Below are 21485 nucleotides of genomic sequence, written 5' to 3' on the forward strand. Positions count from 1 at the left end.
TATATATAAAGCATCTTGGGCATTTATAATAAGATAATAATAAGGAAACAATACTGTCAATTATCAGTCAAAAGAAGCTATATTAAAACATAGAATATAGAAATAATAAAATAACAAAAAACACATTTACAAGTACTTGTATATATATGTATGTATGTATTATTAGGTCAATCAAAAATAAAAAGACAGTTCAGACCATAACACCAGTAAAAGCACATTAATAAAAATACATTTTCAAGAGCCATTTAAAAGAGTGTCAGGAAGTCTGACCACCTCACAGAAAAGACACCGCCACCCTTGGTCCTCAGCCTATAGCTTGTGGAAAAGCGAGCAAATCCTTGGATGAGGGCCTCAGGTTGCCCACCAGATATACTGTATTTTCTTATGCCAAACATCTTTCTTTGTATTATCTTCTGGTATCTCAAATTATTGTTTCTCAGTTGTGGGTTGGGCATGTAAACTGAAGATCAGCTTTACTAATCCCTGCAGCTATGTTCATGGGTAGTTTATATGCATAACTGCATAGATATGGATATGAAATCTGCAGTAACATAGCTGTAAGTTTAAAGCACTTGTATCAGAGATTCACATGAAGTAAAGAAGAAAACAGTTGAACGGACTGAAAAGATTTTATTTGAGAGAATCAGGATGTAGTTGGAATACAAATGTGAAGTATTTCAGGACCTAAACATACTGTACACCGAACAGCCAATGGACAACAGGTAGGAAATCAGGCAGTACAAAAATGCAGTAGATATACATGTTTCTGCTCTTAACAAAAGACAAATACATATTCAGAAAGAAAACAGAATGACGAAATGTCAATAAGTCTTGTGTGTACAGGTTCAGGCAGATGAGCCTAAATAATGTAAACAACAACTGGTGAGTCCCATTTGATGATTACAAATATCTTCACTGGTGACTTGCACAGTCTAAATATCTTTTTTTGCATGTACAAAAATGCAACAGCATTTACAACATAATTACAGAATATCTGTGAAATCGGTCATGTTTAGCCAGCGGCATCAAAATACAGACTCAGCGTCTTATTAAGAGTAAAAATAAACCAAGTAAATACATTCAAATACAAAAGTTTTCAAATCAAGTAGTATGAATACCAAATACTCTTATGTTACATAAAGGTATAATTGTGACTTTAGAAAAGAAAATCCAAAATGGAGGAGGATATTGGCATGTAAACCAGCTCAACATGCCACACAGGCCACCACAGAGCAAAGAAATGTTTCCTGTGATGTTTCAGCCTTTTGATAAATCCTGAAAAAAATCCTCAGACCTTCCACTTAAAGAAAAAGGGGATCATAAGAGGCGTGTGCTAAATTAGAGAAAAGAAGCACGCTGCTCTGATAGGCTCAGCAGAGGATACAATAACGCTGATTTACAGTTGAAATAACCGGCCCCCCCGTGCTGCCACTTTCTGCATTCACTTGATTCCACAAGCGCCATTCCACACAGCCCATTAATAGTTGTGTGTCGGTGGGCAAACTGGGACTTTTCCCACACGGGCTCGGAAACCAAAGTTACTCCTTTTAGTTGCCCCTCAGTTACAAAACAGGTCCAAGCACTTAGTACGTAAGAGATACTCAAAGTGAGGACAGAAAATCTTTCAAGCCGCCCTTCTTGCTGCTCTTGCTGTCCTCGCGCAGGAGAATCTTGCTGAGACGCTGGACGACCCAGTTTTTGGATTTGGAGGGAGGCTTGGAAGCAGATGAGCCCGACCCTGAAGCGTTGGAGGAGGTGGACGACCTGGGGAGGGAGAGAGAGAGAGAGTGGAAGGGAGGAAGAAGAGGTGAGGGAGAGGAAGGAATGATTAACATAACGTAACTTGAGATTTTGTTGGTTGGCAGAAAATACTAAAAGTGTCCCGTCAACAAGTACATGATCTGGCGAGCGTGAATACCAGCACGTAGCACCTGTACGGTTGCTGCCGCTCTCTAAATGCTGAATAAATAGAAACCTAATCATTCAAACGCTGACACATCATCCTCATGGACGTCTGTGACTCCGACCAAGTTAAGTCCAGGATGGTTATATCTCAAATTCTAGCTCAGGAGATATTAATACCAGCGATCTGAAATAACTCACCTAGGTGTGTGAGCAGGTGTCTTGTCTTTGCTAGCAGTTTTAGGGGTAGTCATGTTGGACCTGCTGGTGGACTGTGGAGTCCGGTGTTTGCTGGCGCTCCCCGGGGTGCTGTGGGTCTTAGCGATGGTGGCTATGAAGTCCCGGTTCATTCCTTTGTGTCTGGATGTCTTGTTACAGGTGTTACAGGTGGCCATCTGGAATAAGGAGAGGAAAAGAGAATAACGATTATATAAATTCCTCTGATACATAATTAGGTTTTGAGGTGAAAGCAAACAAGATATTCCAAGTGAGATACTTAAAAATAATACATATTTTGTAAAAGGGCCTTGAAACTACCCGCATGAAAATCTAGGAGAGGAGTTGAATCTTTCGTCATTCCAACCATTACTTTCCCTCAAACCCAGTATCACTACAGCTGCTGGACTTTCCCTGAGAAGCACACACACTTTCTGCTGCTCCTATGTCCTCACACACACACACACACACACACACACACACACACACACACACACACACACACACACACACACACACACACACACACACACACACACACACACACACACACACACACACACACACACACACACACACACACACACACACACACACACACACACACACACACACACACACAGCTGAGGAGGAAGAGTTCACAATAGAGTCCAAGAAAAATATCCATGGCGGGACATGGGTCACTCAACAGCTGGGACTCTTCCCATTGGCCCTGCCAAACATCCCTGAGATTATCTTACGTTTGAATGTTTGCATACATATGAAAATAACTGGATTAGTTAAAGCGGGAGGGGGTGAAACTTTAACTTTAGCCAATGGGAGGGCAGGGAAGAGCTGTTGCCATGCAGCTCCGCCTATTCAGGGTATGGATGCTATGGGAGCCGTCAGTCAGCTTTTGCAGTTAACCTCTTTGAACCCAGTTTTTAACCAGGATCATTTAGTCACAGCTGAGTTTTGTCAGTTGAAGCTTTACAGCACCCCCCCATGACAAACCACAAAACTATTTCCTGACACATATTACACTCCGCATGCAAAGGGGAAATAATGAGTCCCTATATAAAGACACTGTTTGGATTTATGTGGCATAACTTCTGCCTCCCGCTGTCCTGTACCAATACACATGTACAGTATCGCAAGTAACTACACTGACTGGGACAAGCCACACTTTTGAACCACGTTATGTTGTGATCTAAATAAAGCACAAATCCATATCCACTTTCTGTGTAAATCCCCCAACTGGTAAATTAAATAGTTATCGTTACAGTCACTCTTTTACATTTACAGAATTTGGCAGATGCTTCTATGGAAATGCTGACCAGTGTTCACACGTGAGACTCCATCATTAGATCAAGTGACAGTAACTATTTGGAATCAGTCCCATCATCCCAGCGATGAGCCGACTCTATGCATGAAACAAATCACAGGCACTAAGTTTTTACTCTAGAAGTAAACTTTCCTCACTGTAGAAAATGCAGTACAAAGTATAACGTGGTACTAAGTGTTGATTAACTCTTTCTCTAACATTCCTTGTGACTGTAATTTACTGGAGCCCCATCAACGACAAAAGCCATGCAGAGTTGCACAAGCTAAGAAGTGGTCTAAACAGACAGTGCAGAGATCAGCAGGTCTGAGATGAGCTGTTGACAGTCAAGAATGCTGATGAGGTGGAAAACTCACCGATACGAACGCGGCCATTTCAGGTTCTGACAGGTGTCTGCTGGAGAGTGCTGGAGAGTTGGGTTTCTCGAGGGTCTGAGGTCCTCTGTCTCTCTAAGTGACCGTGTGTGAAGTGTTTACTCCAGCAGCCCCACACGTCCAGCTTTATACAGACCCAGCCCAGCAGTTGACCCACCCATCTTTGCATAGGGGTGTGGCTGAGAGCAGGACTGACCAATGCACTGACTCATCTGTGGCACAGCCAGCACTCCACCGTTGCTCTTCAACAGTGACACTTTAACGCTGGACTCATCCAAACACGTCCACGTTTGCAAATTGAAATTGCAAACGAAAACCAGAACTTGATCTTAACATCCAAACACGGAAAGGTACGGCTGAAGGTTGGGTTAGAAATCCTTTGAGATAAACATTTTATTTTTTCCTCGTATTATATCATGATATAGTTTGTGTAAAATTTGTACCCAAACTTTCCTTGTTCAAATCAATGGGACCAAAGTCAACGAGAATAGATCACAATACTGAATTATTGATGAGCTCAGCGCAGCACACACGCTAAACACTGGAGGACAAGCTGCAGGAAAATACGGTTTTAGTCATGACTTGTGTTACATGAAGTAATTTCCCCATATTGTGAAGATATCAATATAACATAGGCAGGTCTGCAAATTTAAGATTTGCGTGTTGATATTATTGTTATTGATTTACTTATTATTGATAATTTAAAAAGCCCTAATCATTTCCAAATGAACACAGGAAGGTGATCGACAGTCTCACCAGCAAATCAACTACTCAGTGGAAAAGGTTTGCATTTTATGTTTCTGTTTTTTGTTTCCTGAGTTATTATGATCATATAACTGGTTTAAAATTATTTCTTTCTAGTTGCCCAATAGGAAAGTCTCTATTTCAGTGGATGAAGCTTCACCCTAAAAAAATTTAAATAGTAAAAGCCTTTGAATCAACTAGAATTACCTGCCACACCTTATGATAATAATCGCTGAATAAAAATAAGTTGTAACAGATACATTAAGACGGATGTTATCCATAAGGCTGTTCAAACTTATTATTCAGGAACATTCAAATGTTCTTAGTGTCTTCAGCTTTAAAATGCACTAATATTACAAAGACGTGGGCCAGGATGTTTTACTTTTTGATCATAAGGAGGAATTTCAGAGAAACAGTAGTCGTCGTCTATAATGAGTAGAAAGTCACTCCACCCAAAGATGTGGAAAATATCTATCATACTTAAGTATCCTCAAGCCCAAGACTGATCTTCTAATGTTTCTAGAGTGTTCCAGCACTCTCATTACTCTGATTAACACTACACAGCCTTCACAGACTGGAGAAGACCCAATATGGGGATTATTTAGCAATTAGGAGATTTATGTTTTAAAAAAGACTGATCGTAAGCGTAAAGTATTTCTTTAACACTTCTTGTTTACAACTTAACGAATGATATTAAAATAACATTTGAAATAGATGGAAACAAGTGACTTTTTAAAATAAAAAAGTGCCCACTTCGGAAAATGATTGGCACTGATGGAGAAGATAATATTTATAGATGAACAGCTAAAATAAATAACTCACCTTCTATTAAGATTTTAAAGTTTAACACTGGAGTCCTGCTTAAAAAACTAACAAATGAAGGCAGATGAAAACCTAACCTTGTTAGCAGAGGTAATAAAAAATACGTTAACACATATTTCTAAAAGAGAATCATTTTTAAGTCTACACATCTAAAACATATTTGATGTCTTCTCTGCATGTAACAACATGAACAGTGTAGATACACTTGTTATGTAATTTAATGATGCAGATCCAGTGATGCTTTGTAAACAAGATTACAAACCACATTCCTGTTCACATTATATCTATAATCCACCTCCAAGTAATTTGACATTGTTGTTATGAGCAGTCTTGTTTTATTACCACTGTATTTGTATTATTGATGTTTTTAGTCTTGCCAGTACTTCATTCTGTTATTTCCTGCTACAACCAACCAATTTCCTCCTGCAGATCATTAAAGCTTAATTTGATCAAATCCAAACTGGATGCTGCTGCCAAAAACATTGTAAATATTTGTTCACACGTTATAAACAGTGCTATGATTCCAGTTGTAGCAGTGCTGTAAGTCAAGGAGAAAAAAACCATGGTGGCACAACAAGAGGGTTGGGTTGTTAGTGAGGTGGATCACACACAGACAGACAGACGTTGTTTACAGATAGAATGACCTGATGCTGTTTATCCTCTTGTTACCACGAGTGACCCCACTATCATCAGCTGGCCCTTATACGAGAGACTTTATCAAAAGTAACTTTACTTAGCCAAGGTGTGTGTGTGTACACGTTAAAGCATAGTGGACAGACTAAAGGACTTGGTCAAACAGTATAAAACACAAAGTCAACAATCCGACACTGTCCTCTCCTAAAAAACACGTATGGTATGGCTGCTATAGTAACGAGATTCATTATAACCTGAAAGGAAATCCCCATCCATCACGTGTACTCGTTTAAATCACGCTAATCCTCAGACATGTAGCGTCTGCACGTGAGCTGATGCCACAGAGAGATTTCACTTCCTTATCTTGGGCTGTTGACCCTGGCAGCAGACAGACCCACACAGTGACCGATCAAGCATATGGCAACGGCAAGTTGAATTTCTGTTTTTAAAAGTGCCGATATGGTCAGAGGAAGAATACAAGTGTTTTGGTTACAATAATAAACTGCAGAAAAAAACTGGATTTCCACAGAAAAGCAGTTTAAAGTCAGACATTTCAAGGCTTTCCTACAAAAATATGATTCAAGCAACGATTTCAAAACAGATGCTGACAAGTCTAAAAGGAGTTCCAGGGCCTCGGGCTCCTGATGTCAAGAGCCTGGTCACCCTTAGTTACCAGCCTTGATTGAGACGTCTTTTACACCATTACGCCGAAAAATTTAGAAACTCCAAGTTACCACCACTGCCGATTTGAGCAGCAGCGGATCAAAATCCATGTCTACTGCAGAGCCATTCGACCGTGGAGTTAGTGCAGATTGTGTCCATTTCCATCGCAGACAAATGCCAGATGTTGATGGATGTTAGTGCGTTTTTTAGACCCGTGGAAAAGTGGCTTTAGGAACTACCAGCAGGAAGATTAATAATAACAACTTGCAGCATAGGGAGTTAGTAGCTCGGGCCAGGTGTGCCGTGCTGAGCTGTAAAAGTTTTAAAAAGAATCTTAAAATCGATCCTAAATATAACAGACTGCCAATGGAGGGAGGCAAGAATAGGAGAGATATGTGCCCTGTGCCTGAGGATCGTTAATGTGAGCGGCAGAGCTCTGCACTGTGGCTGAAGCAGAGACACTGAGGATTGACTGCTACACGTAAAAAATTAAAAAGTTCATCGCTGGAGTCCAGGCGTGAGAAGACACGCTTTTCTGGGTCAAGAGAAAATCATTTGCTGATTTGATTTAGATAGTGATTGGTGAATCTTGTATTGCTTTCAACTATATACAAATATATTCTCACACTGGCGCAGCATTGACCTTTCATCATACGCCCATCCAATCAGTAACAGAAGCCTGGATTCATGTCACGTGCATGTTCAACATGAAACATGAACCGATGCTGACAGTCACTTAACCTTGGTTTTATATATCAACCATGTTTTGTGTCATCACCTACAATTCATCCTCATCACAAATCCTGAAAACAGACAACCTGTAATCATTATATACCTTGATAAGCAGCAGCTCCTTTGTTCCATGATGAAGACAGAATAAACAGATCTGCACATTCTCACGACGTCCGTGCAGCGGAGGAATGAAAAGCAGCCGGGGCTCAACCACATGCTGACAAATCACCAGTCGCTCTTTGATTTAAGAGCTTTGACATGCATCCAATCGCAGTTTGCATGAATGTACAGGAATAATGGTATGAGCTTTAATTCATCAAAGTGAGAATCTGTTGCAGGCCTGTGACATATACATTTCTTATGAGAAACATACATTTCTGCAGCCATGTGACATTGCTACTGATAAATATAATATTGGTTCGGAGATTTAAAAGGTGCATTTCATGTGAAAATGTGCCACACAAACGCAGACACAGCAACGCAGGCGGACCCACATAAATCAATTCTGCAGATGGACCCTTACGTCTATTAATAACCCCTGTGCCATAAATACCTCTCTTCCTTTCGCTCTCTGCTTCCAGAGGTTAGCTTGGGTGGATTAGTTTGACCTTGGCCGTACGATACCACCCAGCAGGAGGAAGATGAGAAGAAGTGTGCGGTCAAATGTGAGGGAAGATGAATATAAGCCTGACAAAAGTTTGTAAATGTTTTAAAAATGTTTGCGTGTGAATGCCTGAGCATCTGCACGCACTGTGTGTGAAAGTCATTTGAGAACACATCAATATAACACAATAGAGCTGAAAGCAGAAGAGCAGTTGGCGGATCAATACGAGGCAAGCGGCCTGAACTTTCCTCTAACCACGGCCTTGCACTGTGATGACGCTGGCAGCCACTTAGTCACCGAGTCTGGAGGCAGGCTGCCCAGTGAATACACACAGACACCTGATATGAATGCAGAGCCACTACACACTGCCATTTTGAAAAAATTTCATATCTGTTTTCTCCCTCTCTCTCTCCCTGCCGTTACTGGTGCCGGGGATAAAGGTCACATTTTATCCTGCATCACACCAGCACGTTTACCTGGAAAACAAATAAAAGCACAGGCTGGATGTCAAGATTGTAACTGGTGATTTATCCCATAGCCCTCAACAAGCAGGTTTTACCCAGTTAACCTGATTAGATCTCAAAAATAATGTTACTTGTGATGCTTTGGATCGTTATCAAAGGATGTATATCTGAGCTCTGTGAAGTCCCAACAAAAAAAACAATAAAGTTCTTTCAGATATAACATTAAAAATGTCCTCAGATGGACTGAAAGGACAAACGCTGCTTGAAATCACCCAGATATCATCAGTGGAAACTATCCAGAGTAAACTGTGAGGGTAGGGTTTAAATTTAGAAAGTTAGCTCTGCTTAACGGCCTGGAGTATTATTCATCTATGACATTTCAAACTGCAAATGTTGTAATTTCAAACTGCAAATGTTGTAATTTGTTATAAGCAGAGAGTCATTAATGTTGTTACTAAGCAGAACACAGACACACATTCCTGAACATTTACAGTTAATGCCCTAACTTCCATTTGGAAAATAACTTTGACAGTCAGCTCATGTGGCAGTTTGCGGTTGACATTTAAACGCAACAATGGCTTAGAGTCAGATTTGGATTTAAAGATTCCTCTCTGGTAAGTAATGGCACATGTGCGGCTTTAAAACAGATTTGTGATGAATGTCAATAATGTGCACATGTGCTGACAGCATCAGTTTAGGTGCAACATACTGTAAACGCTGGGGAGCGAGGACCCGAAAACAAACTTATTTAAGTTTACAGTTAAATCTACAGTAGGGTTTGCCATGCATGCACGAGAATGGACGTTTAATAGAGCTGAGGAAGCTAAATGAAGCGGGGCACAGATGCTAATTGAGAGATGACATGCTGTTATGGTATGGCATCAGGTTCTCTTTATGGGGTTTATGTGCTTATGTGCTCGTGAGCTGGGCTACAAACATGACAGCGGGGAGCTGAAACTTCCTCTGATCCAAGCCCAAGGATCATTGTGTCAGAAAACAAATATGCATACATTCTGAATGGGTGTATTGGCTCATCAAGTTTCCCAACGGATATCGATGTGTTAATATGGATGTTAACATTCTTAAAATACAGTGCACACTTCGCTAAATCCCAGACGTGAGTGACTGTTCCCACTTCCCGGCGACGCTCCTCTGTTTGTAAAAAAGAAAAAAAGCCAGAGGCCAGCAACCACATTTCATCCTGGCCTTTCTCAACCCCAACACATCCCACTCTTGTCATCCCGTCACTTGCTGCCCCCGTGAGGTGTCAAACCCCCTGATGGAGCTGTTGCTGCTCCCTGAGAGCAAACAGGCGAAGCACCAACCAGACATCGCTGTCTCCTCTTTCCTGTCATCTCCTCAGGAGAAACATTCTCCAGCTATATTAGTCCAGTAAAGATAAATATGACAGAGGGATGTGGTGAAGAGAAGGCCAAGAATGGAAGGAAGAGATAGATGAGCAAAAAACAAGGGGGGGGCGGTCACGTAGATGAGTTGAGGTAAAAAGAAGGACTGGGATTGGAGCACACAAGGAAAAACCAGTAGGGAATGAGAGGTGGTCAGTGAGGTCAAGCAGAAATGGTGACATAAATTACAAAGAGAACCTGAACTAACGTCAGAAAGAAATGGTCCTTCTGGGAAAAGGGAAGCGAATTTTCCAATCAATTATGTTCTGTCACTTTGTTTTTCCGTGTCTCGTTCATCTTTTATTCTGAAAAACAAGTGGATTTTTCAGAAAATGGCAACGCGACGAGCAGATTCAGTGAACGAACATATGCATTTGTCCACTAGTGAAATATATCAAGTAGAGACTTTCCATTTACTTGTTACTGTTGAATATTGAACACAAAGTCACCCACAAAATATCCTGAATAAACGTAAAGCTAGAACTATACTTTCTTCTTGTACTAAACAAGTGTGCTGGGAAATATAAATCTAGTCTTGGGGAGGGAGGAAAGGAAGAATGAAGAAGGTGGAGAGTGCACCATCCTTCGCTCCATTTAGGGTCTCTGCCTCTCTTGTGTGGGCTACAATCCAACTTATTTCCATAACCACTGCTAAATAACCAGGCACACGCACAAACATACCTGATTTATCGTACCTCTAAGTTATAAGTGCCAAGAGCTGAGGACAACATATCGTGCACGGGCATCCACCCTGAGGGCAGCGCATACATACATCATAAACAGAGAGCAATATGATGTGGAGTGAGGGGGATTTACACCCTGGAGTAGACATGTGTGTGAGTGTGAATATACATCTGCTGTCGTGTTTCTGTCTGGCGTTTGTTTTTAATGCGTTTATTTGACTTGTGACAGGCACATATTTCAAGTTATATGCACACATCTACTGTAGATACAGTGGGTTACAAAGGATCAGTAAAGGAAATGAATTATAGTGGTATGCAGGGTGGGAATCGCAGGGGTAACTCGGGGGTAAAAACAGCCGACTCACAAGCAAACGTGGATCTCTGCATCTCATTTTAAATAAACAAATCCGTCTCACGCCGTACACACTGCACCTGAATGTGACAATAAATTTATACGGCTGTGTTTTTTTTCTTTTTTCCCTCTGATAACCCCTTTGCTTCTTTCCGTGTTTTTCACGTGACTGACAGTAAGATGCACACACAGACTGTGTACACAACACAGAGTGTTGTGTACACAGTCATAACACTCAGCTAGAACACAATCAAAATCCACAACGATAAACTGGTGACATAAAACAAAAGCTTCATGGTCACTATGACATAATGTTTTTATACAGCAGCATCTTCTGAAAGTGTGAACTAGCACAACGATAAAAAAAAAATTCTTCGGAATCTCCTGTTCTCCAGAGAACGACCCCACACTTTCCTCCTTACAGAGTCGAGTGGATGCTAATCTCTGTTTTCCTGCTCTCGGTCTGAGCCCCTCTCTCTGGCACAGTGCCGTGCTCTGTTTATCAGCATGGAGCCGGGCAGGCAAAAGGAAGGGAAGCGGTCAACATCCCTCCTCTTATCTCTCCGCTCCACCGCTCTGCGTTTGGGGGTATCGCCCCTTCTGCCGAGCACAGGTGTGTGCCGTCACGCATACGTGTCTTGACATGTTGCCCCTTGAACCCCCAGTATATGACAGACGGGTGAATGTGAAAACAGAGGGTAAAAATACCTTGGCGGACGTGCTCAGGGTGTCTTGGTTTACTAAGAATTCACGTGACGAACAAGCATCAACATACTTCATCTGGACCAAAACACTGCTGACAAATGAGTAGGTGCAAGGGTGCAGAGTCACAGCTGAGAGAGAGAGAGAGAGAGAGAGAGAGAGAGAGAGGGGGAGGCTGCAGCTATTTACAAATCCATCATTAACTCTGTGTGTAAAGTTCTTCCTGAGTTCCGAGAAGTGATTTACCACTCCAGCTGCAGCATTTCAATGGAACCTGTCTGTTAGTTAAGACCTTAGTACTGTGTGTGTCGGTAGCTTTTCATCATCTGAAGCACCGTCTAATAAGAAAGTGCTGTAACATCAGATGCTTTAACATAATAACCAAAATTAACAGTCTCAGGAGGCTAAAGTCCACCAGTTTATTGGTATACGCCTCTGACATGACATAAATAAATCATATATTTGTTTATGTTGGCACTAGTTCTATTAGATAGCTTTTTAACAGTTACACCTGGAAGTTGGCGGGTCACAACATTTTCACTTACTAAACATTATGCAACCAGATTAAGGTCTGGATTTAATACACCTGGAGTAACTGATTGAGATTTTGAGGACTATCGATTGGACGGTTTCCTTCTAAAAGTCTCTTGCACCATGACACCTCACATCATTATCAAAAAGGTCAGACATCTGCTGTGAGCAGACTTCCCGATTACATCATGTTGCAGAAAATCCATGTTGATGCTCATGTAGGTTGAGATTCAGTTTTTATTGTTGAGATGGTGGCTGAGACAATTTCTGTATGCAAAACGATCATCAGGGGCTGTGTGAGTAAAGATTTCTTATATGGTTCACTATGTCGTCAATTCTACCTGAATTGACTTTCAGCTTCTGACAGCTATGCTCTAAATATTTGCCTGGTTGAGAAATAGTTGTCATGGTTTTCTTAATTCTATGGGGTTTCAACAAAGGAAACAAGCCTGGACATGACGTTCTCAATGCCCTGACTGACTTCTGTGTTGTTCATCCAGTGCTGAAATGTTATAATGGCCCACTATGATTTCATGACCACCTCCATCACGCGAAAATTCTCTCAAACCACTTTCTCCAGATGGCTTCTCTATCAGACCCTGGACCTGACCTTCACCACAACCCACAGAATGTGAACAGCAAGGGGCACACAGCACGGCTGCATACAAAAATGATACAAGATGACAACTTTTCTCTTTCAGTACATCACTTGACCTCTCCTGTTCCCCTGTCTTATCCACAGTAGCTGTATTTTTATCTCTATTTATTTTGTTTCAAGTGTCTGTGTGCCTAATGTCTCTCACTACCTTTTTTTATTCCGGCTTCCTCTCTCCATCTCCATCTTCTCCCTCAGAGGACACTGTTACATAGCAGAGTGGGCACAGAGCGCCCTGCACAGCGAGTACCTGCATACTAAACAAACCCGAACAGATTTTAATGAGGCAGCAGCACTTTGACTGGAGCTGCTCTTCATTAGGCCGATGTCAGATCACCAGGGGGGCTCTTCAGTGGTTCTCTCTTACCACTGCTCTTTTAGGGGAGAGACAACACCACAAGCTCCAACGCCACAATCTCCAGCGTCAGTTTCCTGGTCTCAAAGGGTTTATCAGTGGGGTGGGTGGGTGCTGGCCATAAACGTTCCATTTGTCCCCCACTGGTGCTTTCCATTAACAGGACAGACAAAAAGAACCACTACAACGATTTTAAGGTGGAAATAATGAAACCAGATCCTTTCTGTGAATTAACCCTTTCTTGTGGCCGCACAACAACGGCCACAAGAAATAGATTAAGAGACAAAAAGTGCATAGTTTACAATAAATAATAACGTGTACAAAATTTGCCTCCTTCATAGGTCAAAGGTCAACAACTGCTACAGACTTTGCAACAAGTCCGATGTTTGCTTATGCAAGGGCTTTGATTCCAGGTATATCACATAAACCGCACAATTATCAGCAAAATATGTTTTGTAAATATGTAATAATTCGGGACATAATAAACACAAATTGCTAAAAGGTAATTACAAACTGTTACTTTACAGTTATTCTCCAGATATTAGTCCTAAATACCAAATGGCATTTTACCCAAAACGACAACTCAAGTCAGGCTGTAAAAACTACTGCACCATCCATACTTCCACTTAGTTCAACACCACTACAGCAGAGGACAATGGATCAGGCACATAACCCCGGTGTTTTGACAACAAGCTGCAGGACAACATAATGCATGACTGGGTCTGTGGGGGTGTATTGTTTTGTTCTCTCACCAGAACTGAGGAGGACTTTTGGAAGCGGCGCAGCAGATGTTTCTGTGCCAGGCTGAGATGCTTCCCCTTGGCGTGTCTGCGCAGGACGCTCCACACCCGTGCTGATGGCCGTTGCTTCGGCCGCAGCCGGACCCGGTGATTGTCGGGCTGCAGCCACTGATAACAGTGCGAACACACCGAGGTGCTCTGCAACGGGCAAGTGGATTTCTTCTTCACTGATGCTACGAGGAGGGAGAGATTTTTTTTTACAAAACCAACAGACAAACTAATCTTGACACAGTCAGGTCTATTTTTTTAAGATAAGATAAAACAGAAGTTTATTTTTCCCAAAGTAAATTCTGAGCCAGATATTGCTCCAAACTAACAAAACAATTAAGTATATTAATATTAAGTGTAAGAGGAGTCAATGGAGGACCAGAACCTAAATATATAACAATACTAGTGAGAAAAGATGCATAAATGTAAAAGAATGAACTAAAATTTAAAAAGTAGTGTTGAAATGACAAATGAAAAGTAATATTGCAAATGGTATTAATATAATACCGTACATGAAATAATTAAAGCAACATTGCACATAATTACGAGTGTAAATAGCACATGATACTGAAGGACTGATATGGTACAGGATATTGAGCAGTCATATTGTACATGTTGAAAGATAATATTGCATGTGGTATTGGTATCACTGTTTTCAGTGTGTGTGTTTGCAAAAAAAGCAAAGAGACAAAGAGGTATGTGTTAGAAACTTGTAGTTAGAAGATCAATGTTGAGATTTGAGCAGCTGCATTGACATTCTGTGCTGAAACATCAATATAACATCCTATTTTTCTCCACATTGCAATATATCTGTCAGTCCCAAACTAGATTCTGGATATTCTCTCACCATCCAAACATCATAAATCAAATTATCATGCTCCTCTCTTAGAGATCAGATATTGTGTTATTTGGAGAAAAGCCCGAAGAGTCTTACTAAACGGAACCACTACCCATTGATGTGGTTTTAGCTGGCGTGTGTGCGCGTGCATGTGGTGTGTGTGTTTATGATTGTGTGTTTTATCCCACCAGGCTGTCACACACAGCTGGCTGACTCTGTATCTTTGGCTGTGGGTTTTGTGAGTTTGTATCAACCTTGACAAGGTCCTTCTTACTACTGCTGTATGTGACTGTAACACTCATAGACCATCAGTGAGGAAAGCAAAAACTGCTTTGTTTTAACTTACCCTTGGTATTTGCTTTCACAGACCCCTGCCTGGGGAAGAAGAGAGGGGACAAGATCAGACACTTGAGAGTAAGAGTGAAATTTGTAACAGGATTAATATAAAATAAGATTTTAATAATTAAATGCACAGTATGTAACTTTGGCCACTAGGGGTCTATAAATCAAGACAATAACAGAAGATTTAGTTTGATGACAGAGTCTGATGTCTTTACCACCATTGCCAATGAAACTCTACCTGACGGGACTCAGGCACAAATAATGTTCATGGATGAGGTAATGTGTTAATGTTTTATTCAAGTTACGCAGCAAATGGCAATGAATCACCATGATCCATTACAAGTGACAAATACCAAACAGTGGAAGGCAAGAATAGTCAACTGGCTAACTGGCAGGCAGAATGTTTTTCCTTCGTCAAATGTCGTTTGCCCCAGACGTTAAAGCAGAGACTTGCAAAGCCACTAACTTCCAGTTACTTTGAGTAAAACTGGGGATTCATCTGGGTTTGAACATTGTTGGAAACATTTGGGATGATCTAAGTACACAAGTCAACTAAATATATAACATATATAGTTGTTTTTAAACATTTTAATGAGGTATTTTTACATTTTAAGTTGTTAAATCTTTGCTTCAATAGATAGAGTTTGTTGTTGTTTTGCTCTAAAATCTTAAGTAAACTGATTCGGAAAGAATGTTGTCAGACACAACAACTGTTAAACCACATCCATGGAAATAAAACCTTAACATAACCAAAACACCAATTTATTCAAACAGGAAATTGGAATGGACAGCCCATCCCATTATGTGTGGTGGAAAACAAAATAGGTCCAAACAATATATGGAAAATCCTCCGCCTCTACCCCCTCCTGCTGCAGGGCTGCCTCTGCCACTGCTAAAATTAGCTTTGGGATTAAATCGATAAGGGGAAATGTGTTGTCCGGCGGCAACCCGTGTGACAAAGTCTGAATGGGGCTGGATGTTTGTGGAGGAAAGAGTTGGGAGGGGTGAGGTAATCTGGAGTCGACCCACTGGCTGCTGCTGTTGCTGCAGCAGCGGTTGTTGTCACTTTTCCACTTGTACTCTCGGCCATCCCGTATGTGATTTAATAATCAGTGACTGGATTAAACTGTCAGATTATATAGAAGCCCTGTCAGAAAATGCTGGATATGAAGAGGAGCCTGTGCGGGGCCGGTGTGATGGATTGTGACTGTGCAGGACTGATAATGACTCGTGGATGTTGGGCAATTGTCCATTTTTCTTTGTTATCCTGAGACATTTTCAACATTCTTAGTTGGCGGAAAAATTGTGTGTAGAAAGTTTTGAACACATTTCCATCTCTTGACACCACTGACAGAAACATTTCGACAACATGAAACACATTTTTCATTCCTTTGCAATACTAGAAAAAAAGGAAATCCTCCAAAACTCTGAACAGACGGCTGATGGCTCGAGTGTGGAGAAGTTGAATTCTTGAGGGGTGTGATCACTGCTTCCTTGATGAGCTCGCTCTCAGAAACCGTACACCACAAAGACCTCTTCCACCGCACTAATCTTATTAACATACTTGACATGCATCTCCTTTTAAGTGCACACTTAGTTGTGGCGATGAACTCTGTGGGCTCTACACATGGACCGCTGACAACAGGGGGGGTGCAATACAAAAAACTCCAGAAGATGCAGAAGGGTGGAGGGTAGCGGGGGGGGGGCATTATGATATTATGTGTTGGCTACAGTGTGATAATGTGATTAGAGACAGAAGTGCTGGCTGAGGCAAAGTGAACAAAATTAAACGCATTATGGACGTTTTATTGCCTCCATCGGGGGAAAACCGCCTTCACTGTGACTAATGGACATGTAGACACAGCGGCCTGGCAATCAGTGACCACTCTAAACACCGCATCAGTCTACGGCACAGAGTGGGGGGTGTCCCGTTTATCAATCGGATGTGACAGAGAAAGAATCCAGCAGGTGCCTCCCGGTCTGGGGCACACTTGGGGCGGCGGACTCTTGCTGAGAGAGTGACGAGTGGAGAGATACAGGATGAGGGGAGATGAGGGGCAGAGGCAGACCAATATGGATTTTGGAGGGCTGATCACGAAACCGCTATTAGGGAGTAAAACATTTCCGATACCGTTATATCAGCCAATATTTAAAAAAAATGGGCAATCAACTAAGATGTCATTATCGAACCTGTATGACATAGGATTTTAATTAAGGTTTGATATTTTTCAGTTTAACAATAAACTTTATGACTATAAATAAAAAGAAAGCACAACAGCAAACAAATATATAGAGTGTGAATTAAAACATTTTTTTTAGGTAAAATGCAAACATAGACGCGCATCTTTTCTGCATTGTTTATTCTGTGAAACAAAAGCTTTCTACATATTTCTGCAAATATAAATGTTTAAAACCAATGTCTGTGAAAGGCTCACATCGGCTGTTTTTTTTATTTTTAATAAGAGAGATTAAAAAAGGACTCAAAAGGTGGTGATTGTGGAAGATAAAATGTAGACGCTGTCAGATTATAGTAATGAAATAATGGAAAAAATGGCTAAACTAATTAATCAACTGGCAACTATTTTCATAACAGATTAATCACTTTGTTCAGTTTTTCTCAGAAAAACTGCTCAACAATCACAGGTTCCAGCTTCTCAAATTTGAGGATTTGATGCATCACTTTGAAATATACAATAACTAGAATGGCACTCAGCGAATACCTCAGCCAAAGCCCAACAGTCCCCTTAAATTCAATCAAGCTGCACCAAATTTCACACACTATATCTGTCCCCTAAATATGCCTGATTTATTTAATCAAGATCCATGAGGTATTCCCTGGGAACATGATCAAAATATTGAAAAAATGCCAATATTCCCAAAATAATGGCAAAAAAATGGATTATCAGTGATATCGGTGTAAAAAACACATTGTCCCTGAATAAAGAGCTGAACAAAAGCGCCGTGGCATATTCAAAAGTCATCCTGACACTGTTTGTCCAGCAGACATCCTGCATATTTTGGTTATCAGCACACTCAGTCAGGCTCCAGTTACTGGACACGCAACTATGATTGTGAACTTACTGGCAATGTGAGCCACATGCTGCCACAATAATAAAAAAGGGATGTCATCTTAAAAACAAGGACACAAAACACACAGACACACACCCACACACACAAGCCCAACCCTCGCACACACATCCATATAGAATAAATAAACATATCAAATATATTGTCAATAAAAACATAAAATCGAGGCAGTTGCACTGGTGATGGGAACAAACACACAGACACAGTCATCAGACAGAAGGAGAGGACGGTAACACGACCCCCAACAAATATGTGGAGTAGCGTGAATGAGTATATGACACACACCCACGACACAAACACTCAGTGACGCATTGGGCCGACGCCATTGGGCCGACGCCATAACTGGAGAGTGTCCACTGGGGTTCAACAGGACCCAAAAAAACAACAACAACACACACTGATCACATGTGCCAGCAGCTGTTTGAGTGGATGCTCACCAACGTTTCTATTTCCCCTCGGTTAACTCTGGGACTGTGTATTCAAGACCTCGATCTGAAACATTAATTCTTCAAGGTAATTTCCTCCATAGCATGACTTGCCCTCAGTATCATCACTTTGGCTTCATTAGCCTGTCACACTGAGTGTTAATCTTGGATGTGGCCGCTAATCGTGTTCTCTCTGCCAGGCCCTTTGGCACGACACCAGGCAGGTCTTACAGCCCAAACATTTAAATTTGTGTGTTACTCGGAGGACAGATGGTCAGAGTCGAATATGGTGGAAATGCTCGCAGCTCAGTGTAGCCAGGGAATCTGGGGAACAGATCAATGTATTAAAGGAGCAGTGGGCTCACACACAAATCCGTAAAATGACCCTGAGTCGGGTTTCACTATTAAAACCTGTGTTTTTGTTTCCATTCATGGGTCTGCCCGCAAATTTCCTGGCTCAGGTGAAAGAGAAAACCAGCGGGAGGATACGTGGACGTGGCAGGCGCCCAACGCAAACATGGACCACGAGAGTCTGTGCACACACTCACATGCTCACGCAGGCACGCATACACAAACCACTGTTACACCTGTTAAATGCATTAATATCAATACAAATTATTCGAAAGAAAATTTGAGCACCCACTGTACCTGTAAATGTGCACGGTCCACGTGCACACACATAAATTATTTCCCTTTCTTTCTTTCTCTTGGGAGGATTTTTCCTCAGCTTTCACTTTCCACACAATACGACAATCACCACAGTGATTTTTGGCACAAGCAACAAAACCAAAGCAGTGGACTGCAAACGATGACGTACATTAGAAACCTGCATTAATCACTATTGTATTTATTCTAATAAGAATGAAAACACAGGAGGCTAATTGGATGAAGAGAGTTGCTATGAATGGAAATACTTGGTGCTCTGGGTCCTTCAGAATAGAGGAAAAAAGGATTACACACTATTCGTTCCTCTTCCAATTTGTCTTCTTCATGCGACTCTCATTTCTTATTTGTTCGGAGGCTGCTGTGACCTCACGGGTGAAACCTGCTTCACTCTGCAGCGACACGAGACTGAATGACAGCGGCTCTTTCAGATGCCACACGGACTCTCCCACTACACCAGCACATGAGCGGCACAGAAATAGCAGCACACTACACTGCAGTGGGTGATGATGCCACCACATCCTCATCCTGTCTTTAAAGAGAAGGACCAGAAAGGTCATACAAAATCTTGAACGGAAATTGATTTTGTTCTGTTTTTTGTGTGTGTTGTTTAACATCAAGCACAATGATAAACCAAGCTGTGGATGTGGATCGGTCACTAATGATCTGTCAACACCTGAGGAGGGAGTAACACAAACACATCCTTTCAAGTGCAAATTTACACAAGCAGTGAAAACATCAGCGTGAAACCTAATAAAACCCTTATTCCGTTTTGAAATGCACATGAATATGGTAAAATGAGCAACACATAAATGACCACAGCCAATTTCCAGTGGTTCAGTTTTCAAATAGCAATCACAGCAGAGACTTAATTATCATGTCTGCAAAGTATTGTGATTTTTGTGTATTTCTATTTTTATAAATCCACATTTTATATTGATGTTTTTAATCTTTATTTATAATATTTTGCCCTATAAAAGCGGAGTCAAAATTTCAAACAAGACCCCAGTAAGTAAAAGAGAAATAAAGTAAAATCATTATTTCCCACTGTCTCTCTGTTATTGGTCTATAAATGTTATGGTCTTGACCTTATAATGTTTATGGCTTAAAATGGAACTGAATTTAATACCTTTTATTTTAGTTCATAATTTTTTTGCCATGGATTTTGTGAAGCACCTTGTAGCCTTGTCTAGATAAGTGCTAAACTAATAAAGTAATTATTATTATTATTAATAATATTAATAATAATAATAATAATACACTAGTTAATTTTCATTTGGGCCACTGGAAGGTTGGACAACACTTGGAACAAACTAATGTTACAGAGTAAAAACATTAGTATAAGTTATATAACCTCATAAACACACTCAAATAAACACGTGTCATTTCCCGGACAGGAAGTCACCCGTTAACACTGGTCGAGCGCTTCCCCCTAGCGTCTAGACGCCGCTACTACAACAATACAGGAGACAGCGTAAGGACTTGGATGCGCTGGTGAGATTCATGAAGGGTATTTAAGAAAGTTTCTTACAGGTAGAACCGCGAGAGCTCCGGACATGTTTCCTTAAACAGCAGAGACGCGTGCAGCAGGAAGTTGGCGGATGTTTCGCTGAGGAGAGTTTTCATTTCCCATCTGTTTCCTGCTGTGACGTAGGGAAACTCGGCAGTTAAAATGTCTTCCTCCACAGAAAGTTGTAAACGGAGGTTAAAGAAGCTTCCGCACACGATATCAGAGCCGGAGGAACCAGGAAGTGTGTGAATTTAAGTCTAGATTCATACTAACGTGGTATGTGTGTGTGTGTGTTGGGCTGCGACACCACAGACATCCACGTTGAGTCGCGAGGTTGTGACGTGTCCCGCGATGCATTGTGGGAAACTGAGTCACATACAAAATTGGTTGGTTGGGCACCACTTGTTTTATTGTCTTCTACTTAGCTGTTAGTGCCAAAAACAGTCTAAAGGCAAAAATAGAATAACAATAACATTGAGCTGAAATAAATTAAATGAAATTAACTGAATTATATTTATTCAGGATAATAAATCTGATTTTAAATGAACTTTTAAGAAGCTTATTTATTAATCAGGTGTCAGGGATTACACAGGAGACAAAGGTGTAAAGAGTCATAACACCTAAATAATCGGACACTTTATCACTATATATTTAAGTTATTAATTATAGAGGA

The 21485-nt window shown here is 41.0% G+C and overlaps 1 protein-coding gene across 1 annotated transcript; it reads right to left on the reverse strand.

Moving 5' to 3' along the window:
- Positions 1-613: 613 nt before the first annotated feature.
- Positions 614-21138, reverse strand: c17h18orf21 (chromosome 17 C18orf21 homolog). Its single transcript, XM_035183288.2, has 5 exons — positions 20834-21138; positions 15132-15160; positions 13912-14132; positions 2104-2297; positions 614-1764 (listed from the first exon to the last, which is right to left on the reverse strand). Exons 1-5 carry the CDS (start codon positions 20926-20928, stop codon positions 1602-1604), a joined length of 702 nt encoding a protein of 233 aa, XP_035039179.1. The 5' UTR covers positions 20929-21138; the 3' UTR covers positions 614-1601.
- Between the last annotated feature and the right edge of the window lie 347 nt (positions 21139-21485).

Source organism: Hippoglossus stenolepis, chromosome 17, assembly GCF_022539355.2.
Source record: "Hippoglossus stenolepis isolate QCI-W04-F060 chromosome 17, HSTE1.2, whole genome shotgun sequence".
Taxonomy (NCBI): Eukaryota; Metazoa; Chordata; class Actinopteri; order Pleuronectiformes; family Pleuronectidae; genus Hippoglossus; species Hippoglossus stenolepis.